Below are 10,634 nucleotides of genomic sequence, written 5' to 3'. Positions count from 1 at the left end.
TGATTTCAAATGCATTTTATATGTATACATACAGAGAATTTCAAATGCACAACTTTGATTTAGTTGGGTGTATATCACTTCACAAACTCTGATGCTTCTGACTTAAAGAAATTGCAGTCTAACTAGTAACTCATGTTTGTGAAGTAGGATTATCATTTCATACATTCAACAACTCTGTGCAGTAAACAAGAGATAATATATTTACTCTCATTTTCGAAATTATCAAGCTAGAAATCAGATCGGTTAGAACAGGTAGCAGGTATTTAGTAGAAGAGACCTAGGGTTTTTCCACCAGATTGTTAAAACCCACAGTCACAGGAAAGGTTGGGCAGTCCAGTGAAGTTAAAAGATTTGTAGACATGGAAGAAACTTTTCACTCTGTCTCATCAAGTGGGTGTTTGTTGAGTGCCCTTAATATGACAGGGAATGTACAAGGCACTCTAGATACAATGATTGAGGGAAGTTGTTAGGAAAAGTTGGAGGAGAAAAGAAAGCAATTTCTTGAAAGGGAGATATTACAACAGTTCCAGATCCTGATAGAGTCTGTAAATAAAATTACCGTCAACATTAGGGGACATAGCTTTGTAGACCAATTGAGCAATAATTTTCCAATTGACCAGTCAAATCAATTTTAATAGCTTGTCAACCAATGAGGCAATCCTTTGTAAGCCTGCCAGTCAATTGAATTTATTATTGAATTATTGATTAGATAATCCGATCACCATCTGGTATTGAGACAGATTCAAAATTGGCAGATGCAGTAAACTATATTGATTTGATGAGTGTTTTTCTCTGAATGGAATAGTTGTTTGATCTGGAAAGTTGATTTTAGAACATTTCAGAATTACCGTGAGTAGTTATTATTTCAGCTCAGCAACTATGTGACCCCCAAGGCAACGAATTACCTTTTTTGTAGCTCATCTGAAGGAAATACATAATGATGACTTGATCTTCTTTAAAGGTTTCATGAGTCAGCAGTAAAGCCTATTAATTCTTCCATAAATAGAGCTTTAAATATTCTAGGTCTTGGAAAGGAATAGGAGGGAGGCTATCTCTTGGATTTTATCAGCCACTATTTTTCTACAATAGTGTTTACCCAATATTTACACTGAAAAGTAAGGTAAACACTAGTGCTACTCCCTGCCACCTGTTTACAGAAGGAATTGAATTCTGAGGCATTCCAACTCCTTTAAGACCAGATTGAAAATTCATATCAGGTTTCAGATCGCCATGCCCTCCCAGGTCAAGAGCAGCTTGCTGTGCAAAGGTCAGTTTCACAATTTTACCCAGCTTTATCCCCACCTGCACTTCACTCCTCCATCTTTTAGTGAAAATTGCATTACTTTGAAGTTGAAGGTTGCATTCAGGCAAGCAGAGCAGCTTTACTCCCACTCTGAGTTGGAACAGATAATGGATTCTGCAGAACAGGTGTCCAATTGACCAAGGTCACTGAACAATGACTCAGTGTAAATATCCAAATTGCAGTTGTGGACAAACTCAGCACATGACAGGTGCAGTTGATGAGTGTCCTTTTGTCTAGCTGTCACAGTGGCCTGAGGACACAGAACAAATCAAATGAAGAAGCCTGTGGCTCCCTTAGAAGGTTATGTCTTCACTCATCCTGTAGCCACCAGTTGGCTGGCAGAAGTTGGTGCAAATCTCTGCACTTGTTTGGATGATTTTGTTTCTCAGGAGCTATTTGTTCAAGGAAAAAAACTGAAATGGGAAAGATGAAGTCGGTTTTCTTCTGACATTTCCAAGGATGAATACTTATAAAGGACAAACAGGCAATCTCTCCCCAGAAACAGTCAATCCAAAGAAACCAGAAAGTCCTTCAGAGTTGCGAATAGAAGATCACAACTCGAGAAAAGCACAAATAAGAAAATCAGAAGACTGCTCTTGGGAAAGTACAGTAATTATAACCAATGTATTACAGGTTCATGGTCCTCAGCACTGCACTGAAGTTTCAATCTGAGACAATGACTGAAAGTCAAAGCCAAAGGCTTCAAACACATGTGAGGTGGGAATGATTAAAGTCACAAAAAATGGGCTTAATTACTAGGATTAAATATATATTTATACATATAGTTGGTAAGATGAAAGAGTTTTAGAAAAACCCTGGAATTATACATGGCTAGGGTACACATATTAAAATAGTTTATAGTATTTTTTCTCATTTCATAGCTGAAAAGGCTAATGTAATGTTAAATGCTATGCTCAATGTTAAATCATTAGAAAGTGAATGAGTGTAAAGTTATGTAGCTTTAAACTTAATGAGTATTAAGTTGCTTTATATTTTCAACGAAGTCAGCAAACATTTCTGTAAAGAGCCATGTTGAGAAATGAGGAAAACCCTTGAAGGACTGAGGACAGGCTGTACACATTAATACTGGTTTATAGAATTGTTCCCCATTTCACAAGTGTGAAGGCTGAAGTTAAATACTTATGCAATGTTATATCTTTAGAGTGGAAGGGCCCGAATTCAGAGCCATGACTTTTGACTATTAACTCAGTTGTCTTGTTACTTTATCACAGCATCTGTAGCACTCTGTGTAGATACAGACACACACATATACAAAGACCTCCAGAAAGCTGAGTCCAATGGGGCCTCCCAACTTCTCCTCCCTCCAGGCTCAGTGCAGCAACAACTGTGTGGGAATCCTTACTCTCTGTGTTGAGAGTAGGAGCTAAAGCCTTCTCTTCTTTCTCTAAAGGTACAGTTGGCCAACAAATATATTTTTAAGCACCACCTGTATGCCAGACCTTGTTCTAGTTGCTGGGATCCAGCTTGGCTAATTCCTTGCCCTCAAGGGATTTTTATACTAGGGAGAAGAAACAATCAACAAGCATCAAGTAACTAAATCAATCAATCGTTTCAGCTTCTGATAAGCGTTAGGAAGGAAATAAAATTGGGTAAAAAGTAACTAGCGCTGGCAATTTACGGAGGGGACGGATGTAGGCCAGGTTTTTCAACGAGGCTGGTTGGTGGGGTCAGCAAGCAGTAAGATCGCTCAAGCAGCAAGAACAATACCCCCAAACAGTAGCTTGAATATTGGAAATAGCAAATGAAATGGACAATGCGGTAACATTTCCAATACAGATTATCATTGTGGACCATGTGGCCCATCCAGTGCTGTGAATCTGAGCCAAGAAATGTGGACACGTAGAAAAAATGAGACAGCTTTGGTGTGGAGAGTGAAGGTGGACTTCCCTAGGAGAGAGAGGATAATAGTGGTGCAGGGGTAGTATTACCTAACCCTGAAGTTATTCAACGTTATCTTAAAAAGGGGAGGGGAATAATGGTTGACACATCCAACACTTATCATGTACCAAACAAGCATTTTATATGAATTAACTCACCTATGAGGATTACTTCACAGAGACTATTGTCCACATTTTACAGATAAGGAACCTGAGGCACAGGTGGCTTAAGTAGCCGTCCCGTGAAAGGCTAAATAATGTCCTCCAATGATGTCCATATCCTAATCCTCAGAACTTCTGAATATGTTATCTTACATGGTAGAAGGTACTTTGAAGATGTAATTTAAGAATTTTGAGATGGAGAGATTATTTTGGATTATATGGGTTTGCCCAATGTATGTATAACGATCCTTCTAAGAGTCAGAAAGGAGATGGAAGCAGAGGTAGCAGTGATGTGGCCAGGAGCCAAGGAATGCCCAGTAGCTTCAAGAAACAGGAAAAGACAAGGAAACAGATTCTCCCCTAGGGCCTCCAGAAGGAATGTCACCTTGATTTTAGCCCAGTGAAACTGATTTCAGACTTCTGGCCTCCAGAACTACAACACAATAAATCTGTATTCCCTTAAGCCAACTAAATTTGTGGTAATTTGTTACAGCAGCAAGAGGAAACTAATACATTGCTCAAGGCCATGGAGCTACGAAGAGTCAGGGCCAGAATTAAAATCAAGGCAATCTGGTGCCAGTGGGGAGATTAAAGCACTGTGTTATAGGGCCTCTCATAGGCAGAATAAAATTTCAGGTTGAATGCAAAATAAGTGTCTCCTAGCTTTTCCTCCTATGCTCAGAATTCCAGGTCTCAGAGAAACTTAAAAAAGAGAGAAAGGGGATACTATACCAGCTGGTATATACCAGTCCCCTTCCCTGCAAATTGTCTTCAGTCATGAACCCAAGAGATCACTAAATAAACCCCCCATTTGAGAGATGAGGAATTTGAGGACTTAAGGGTTGTGATGTGAAGTTAACCAGATGGTTGGTGAAACAATCAGCTAGTTAAACAAGGGGCAGGTGGTGATGTGGAGATACCCACTGATCTCAGTGCCTGTATGGAACTCAAGGAAAGAGGCTCTGTGGAAAGAGAGGAACAAACAATCCAGGCTTCTTGAAACCTGTATTTCTCACTATTTGCTTAAGAAAGGTGGGAGAAGAAAAAAGTTATCTGCACATCTACCCAATGTAATATCTCTAGAGGAATCCAGAATTCTCACTGTAGCAACCTTTTAGCCCCTTGTGATTACTATATTCTCAAATATTAGCCACTTGTATAACCTGGTCCTGCCCCTCAGCTTTCTAACATGGCATTTTGGACAGAGTGGGTGCTCATAAATATTAACTGAATTAAACAAAAAGCTTATGATAGCATTCTTAGACCAACGCTTTTCAAAATTTAAGATGCATGCAAATCCTTTGGGTACTTCGTTAAAATGCAGATTCAGAGTTACAGGGTCTGGCTGGGGCCTGAGATTGGGCACATCTACCAAGTTCCCATATGATACGGCTGGTCCACGGTCTATATTTTTCAAGGTCCCTGAAAATGGATACATATACAAAATATATCATACAAAGTTTGAACATTAAATGAAAGTTTGCCAAGATGGCACAGAAATGATTTTTCCCCCTTTTCAGTACCCCTTCCTTTCCAATAAAGAGAGCACATCAGACGCCGGGGTTCGATGGAAAGGGTTGGAACAATGCCCTAAAATACCTGCTCCCTGCGCTCTGCTCTCGTCTTCCTGAGGCCGGGAAGGGTAATGAGAGGAAGGAGGGAAGTGTCCCGGAGCTCCCCCGCCTCCATTCCTCTTTCGTTTTCAGCCTTTAAGGAGCATCTTCCCCTTTTGAACCACCGAGGTGACGGGCGAACACACCCGAGCGCCGCGCCGCCCTCCACGCTCTTGCCCAGGCGGGGACGGCGGACGCGCGTGCGTGAGCGCTCGGTATAAATAGATCGCGCGGGCGGCGGCCACTGGACAGAGCCGAGCTACGGGAACCGCGGGCCATGGCGGGCGAGGACCACCAGTGGCAGGGCAGCATCCTCTACAACATGCTCATGAGCGCCAAGCAAACGCACGCGACCCCGGTGGCGCCCGACACACGGCTGGGGGGTGCATGCTGGGGCTGCTCGTGTGGCGCCGAGCCCCCAGTGGGCAGAGAGGGGCTGCCGGATGGACGGGCAGTGGCGCTCCTGTACCGCTGCTGCTTTTGTGGTGAAGACCACCCGCGGCAGGGCAGCATCCTCTACAACATGCTCACAAGCGCAAAGCAAACGCAAGAGACTCCAGAAGCGCCCGAGGCACAACTGGGGGGTGCGTGCTGGGGCTGTTCGTGTGGCGCGGAGCCTCCGTTGGGCAGAGAGGGACTCCCGGGTGGGCGGACTACGGTGCTCCTGTACCGCTGCTGCTTTTGCGGTGAAGACCACCCACGGCAGGGCAGCATCCTGTACAGCTTGCTCACCAGCGCAAAGCAAACGCACGTGGCTCCTGAAGCTCCCGAGGCGCGGCCAGGGAGCGCGTGGTGGGACCGCTCTTACTGCGCGCAGAGGCTGGGGGGCAGAGAGGAGTTGCCGGCCGGGCGGGCCATGGCGCTCCTGTACCGCTGCTGCTTTTGCGGGGAAGACCACCCTCGGCAAGCGGGCATCCTCTGCAACATGCCCGCAAGCGCAAAGCAAACGCACGTGGCTCCAGAAGAGCAGCCGGGGGCCCCTTGGTGGGATCCCTCGTGTGGAGCGCAGCGGCGGGTGGCCCTCAAGAGCCCACAGGTGGTTTGCGAGGCAGCCTCGGCAGGCCTGTTGAAGACGCTGCGCTTCGTCAAGTACTTGCCCTGCTTCCAGGTGCTGCCCTTGGACCAGCAGCTGGTGCTGGTGCGCAGCTGCTGGGCGCCGCTACTCATGCTCGAGCTGGCCCAGGACCGCCTTAACTTTGAGACGGTGGAGACCTCGGAGACCAGCCTGCTGCAGAGGATCCTCACCACCAGGCGGCAGGAGACCACGGGCGACGAGCCGCCGTCCCAGCCCACGCTGCAGCCACAGCTCGTGTCGCCGCCCAAGACCGAGCATTTGCCGTCGGCCGCCGAGGTCCAGGCCATCAAGGGCTTCCTTGCAAAGTGCTGGAGCCTGGACATCAGTACCAAGGAGTACGCCTACCTCAAGGGGACCGTGCTGTTTAACCCGGGTAAGAATGCCGGCCTTGGGCTCTGACTTCTCCCTGTTCAGAAAAGCATTGGGTAGTACCGACCCGGGGCAAAGACACTTAAGACTTTTCAGTTGACAGGGGAATGTAAGGGGCATAAGGAAAGAATCGCGACTAACTTAGCAGAGTTGGGGGAGTTACAGAAACCTTCTCGAGGGTGGGCTGCTGCCAGAACCCCAGCCAAGAGGAGGGGGTTTGTTTGTTGAGGTTTGCACTTCTCTCTCTGAACCTATTAATATAGAAAAGTTTGTGCTGTCAAGGGACATGGCTGTTCCTTTCCTCTCCTCTAATCTTTTAAATCCAGGAGCATAGCTTTATTTTTTTAAAAGTTTGTGTTTGCGGCAAATTCTGCAAAATTCCTTTCTGAAGCCCAGTTTGGAAATTTACTAGAAACTTTTTGTTGGAGGAGGTCTATTAAGGCTGGCAAGAAATGTAGTATTTATTAAGGACCCATAGAGAGACCATCCCCTGGGGACACTGTCCAGCAGGACACTAGACTTAATGTTTCATGGGTCTGCCTTTGTATGGTCATTTTAATGGTCTTAAGCAGCTGGGCTGTCTCATCTTCCAACTGTCTGAATATCAGGCTGGCAAAATGGTAGGAAAAGACATGTTAGGGACTGCAAGCAGGTGCACTACTTCAGAGCTTGAAGATACCTTAGAGACCTCCTAGTCAATCCCCTCTGCACTTAACCCTCCCATCACCCCATTGGCAGGTTAGGTCATCTAGTCCCAAGTGACCTTCCCCAAAACAAATGGCCGGTGAGTTGTGGAGCATGGGTCTCCTGTCTTCTGGGCCCAAGGGGATGCCGGTGGCACCATACTTTCAGGTTGTCTGTTGGGTGCTGGACACTCTGGCCCACACAGTGCAACCAAATCATTGGAGAACATCTCTCTGGACAGCCCAGCACCTTGTCTCTAGTGTGTCCTACTACTAGAGTCATCTTCAACCAACATCCTCCAAAAAGGATCACAAGTCGGCAGGAAGTTTCCAGGCAGCTTGAGTTGGGATCGTTTTTTATAATGCTCCCTCCAGATCCTTTCCTCCTGACACCAGGAGACTTGGGGTTATGTCCTTGCCTCCTGACTAGAATTTTTGAAGGAGTATAGAGCAGTATTCAGTGGGATAATTCATTCAGACCTCACATTTCAGGACCTAGAGACTTCAGCTCACTCCAGTGATTATAGGTCACCCTATGCTTATATCATTGTTTTCCATCTTGCCTGTGCATAGAAAACACTTAGAGGGGCTTGTTCTAAGTTTCCAGCCCCCTCCCCTAGAAGTTCTGATTCAGTAGCTCTGATGTAGGGTCTGCAAATCAACATTCATAAGAAGTGCCTCAGGTGGTTCCTAAGATCATCTGAAAGTGTTTTCTCACTCCTTCAGCTGTGTTATTAGACATCTGCCGTGTGCTTTGTTCTTCTGTAATAAAAAGACAAGGGCTTGGCTTTCAGAAGGTGACATTCCACTAGTTTCCCTCTTTTCCTCCACCCTGTTTTGCATCCCTTATTCTCACTCTGCTTTTCTGAGTTGTCTCTCAATAAGTTTAACCAGCTAAGCTGGGTATATTTTAAACACAAATGCACCTGCATTTGGAAAAAAAAAAAAAGTAATACCTGCTAAATGTGTGGCCTTTCTTTACTGTTTATTGTCTTGTATCCGCTGGTCTTTATGTTTAAACATTTCCCTCCCATCCCCACGGAGTCCATCCGTCTTTTCTTTTTCCCGAATTTACTTTGAAGGCAAGTCTTTTTTGGGGGTGGGGGAGCCACTTTAGGGGGTGATGGAAAAGGGAGGATATGGTATGAAAGCAGAGAAAAGTGGAGCTCACAAGATTAAGTTTTAATAAGCCATGAATCTAGACCTGGCAGAGCTTCTGATTTCTGGTGGTTTCATGCAAGCCTTGCCTTATCCTCATTAATGGAATCCAAGCACAATAAAATTGAGTCTTAAGCCTGGAAAATGAGCTCTAGGTAGTTGGGGATGTTAATGCATGGACTAGGGTAATCAGAATTGGAATATGGATAAGAGATGTTATACTTTGTTCTCATTGATCAGATCTGATATTGGCCTATTATAGAAATGACTTGCCTATTGCCATTTTTTTTTTTAAAGAACACTGGCGGGTTCTGTTACTCTATGACGATTAGCATGGTGCTTTTAAAACTTTTCTGTTGAATGTGGTAGAAAAAGAGAATGAAGATGACTATAATCATCAACATCATTTAAACAGAATGGTAAATTGGTAGTTACTTAAATACAAGGTAAAGAATTTTACAGTGATATTACTATCATGGAAGATCAAGGACTTTTAAAAGCAGCCTCCTCTTATTACCTTCTTTATAAAACTTACAGGCATTTAATCTTCCCTGCATTGTATTTCATTCCGTTTTTCTTGGGTATCACACTGTACTGCAAGAAGGTCATGCATTCACTATTTGAAAAGTTACTTTTGTACCATGTTGCAGCCCATGTTTTCACACTTACCTTTTAACCCTTTAATGGCTGTTCAGACAGTGCTTTCAAAGTTGGCTTACTTTAAACTATTTTTTAAAAAAGCCTTTTGGAAGGCTCATTAGAATCACTGTTTTCTTTAAACCTTCCCCAATACAGAAATCATGGTACAACGAGCTAAGTGGCCAGTGTTATCTCTCAACTTATTATGGGACTCTAAAATCAGCCTGCAGCCAATAGTTAAAATGAGACTCCTCAGTCACAGTTGGTGGCTGTGAATGGCAAAATACCTGTCATCTGGAAAACCTCTTGCCATTATACCAAGGCTTGTTTCCCATAGGTAAAACGTAAAGTGCTCACTTCTTGAAATAATTCTGATTTCTTCATACTTGCACAGATAGTGAACTGGAGCAGTGATTCATTAAGCTGTACTCCACTGTCATAATCGAATTAAGCATGCATTTGTTGGCTCAGGGCCGGCAGTTTTTAATTGTGAGAATACAAACATAGTAAATATTAAATAAGAATAATTACATGAGGTGTCTTTCTTGGAAGCGTTGCTGCTGAACACTCCCAACTGGTTTGGTACTTTATCCTTGTTGTCGAAAGAACTTCTCACCTGGAAGCTTGAAAGCTTTTCTAATTTGGGGAGGGGCAGAACGGATATACTTAAAAATTTGTTAGCAAAGGGTTCTGCATGAGCTGTTTCTACTGAAGAGCTTTTTCTCCCTTTTTCTCCTCCAGACCTGCCAGGCCTGCAGTGCGTGAAGTACATCCAGGGACTCCAGTGGGGAACTCAGCAGATACTTAGTGAACATATCCGGATGACACACAGGGAGCATCAGGCCAGATTCGCCGAACTGAACAGCGCTCTCTTCCTGCTGAGATTCATCAACGCCAACGTCCTTGCGGAACTGTTCTTCAGGCCCATCATTGGCACTGTCAGCATGGATGACATGATGCTGGAAATGCTCTGTGCCAAGTTATGAAGGCATGCGGGCCACACAAGTGCAGATCAATGTGAAGCACACACGAGGAACAGGGGGCAGAAGAGTGTCAAATAGTGTAAAATAAACTTTCTTATTATTTTTACATGGCATAGTAATTTTGTATTCAATTAAAGAAAAACTGTAGTTACAGACAGGCAGAAAATCCTCAGTTCCATACTGTTTCATCGAGAAGGAAAAAATTTGCCTACTGGGAACACAGCTTAGGACATCTTTAAGGAAAGATGAGGGTCCTACACGAATACACTACACAAGTTTAGCCACTCTCTCCACTGAGCCTACCAACATCAAATTTGTAATCTTATAATGTTGAAGTGTTAACCACTAACTTAATTGCAAAAAGGTTCATCAGGGTTTTAGCAAGACTTCAAAAAATACGAAGAACCTAGCCAACGTAAACAAAAGTTATCTTTGTAGGTTGATTTGGCTCTACCTTCATTTACACTCTCATCAGCTGTGTGGAAGACTGTCTTTGTACTGACTCAAGTGGACATTGGTGAGCATAGAGGCAAATGAAAGTGAAATAGGAGATTTTCAGAGTTTTAGTTGGGGATTTTTCTGTACACGGTAAATAAAGTTCAATGAGAAACTTACATTCTACAAGGAGGCGCTATAGTTCTGGAAAAATCATCATTATAAACCCCCATTATATCTCATCCTTTAGATCCATTATATATGAGACTGTCACACTGAAGAAGCATGGTATGAAATATACAGTGACTTTATCATT

The 10,634-nt window shown here is 43.9% G+C and overlaps 1 protein-coding gene across 1 annotated transcript; it reads left to right on the top strand.

Moving 5' to 3' along the window:
• Nucleotides 1-5,224: 5,224 nt before the first annotated feature.
• Nucleotides 5,225-9,989, top strand: NR0B1 (nuclear receptor subfamily 0 group B member 1). The gene is made up of 2 exons (XM_010970288.3): nt 5,225-6,424; nt 9,642-9,989. The coding sequence occupies exons 1-2, from the start codon at nt 5,254-5,256 to the stop codon at nt 9,884-9,886; spliced, it is 1,416 nt and encodes a 471-aa protein (XP_010968590.2). The 5' UTR covers nt 5,225-5,253; the 3' UTR covers nt 9,887-9,989.
• The last annotated feature ends 645 nt before the right edge of the window (nt 9,990-10,634 follow it).

The sequence above is a fragment of the Camelus bactrianus genome, chromosome X, assembly GCF_048773025.1.
Source record: "Camelus bactrianus isolate YW-2024 breed Bactrian camel chromosome X, ASM4877302v1, whole genome shotgun sequence".
Lineage (NCBI taxonomy): Eukaryota > Metazoa > Chordata > Mammalia > Artiodactyla > Camelidae > Camelus > Camelus bactrianus.
The sequence above is the reverse complement of the archived record's forward strand: the minus strand, read 5'-3'. Positions and strand labels throughout refer to the sequence as shown.

Coding starts and splice junctions, on each gene's coding strand:
- NR0B1 (XM_010970288.3), top strand. CDS start 5,254: ATGGCGGGCGAGGACCACCAGTGGCAGGGCAGCATCCTCTACAACATG. Junction 6,425..9,641: donor GACCGTGCTGTTTAACCCGG/GTAAGAATGCCG, acceptor TTTCTCCTCCAG/ACCTGCCAGGCCTGCAGTGC.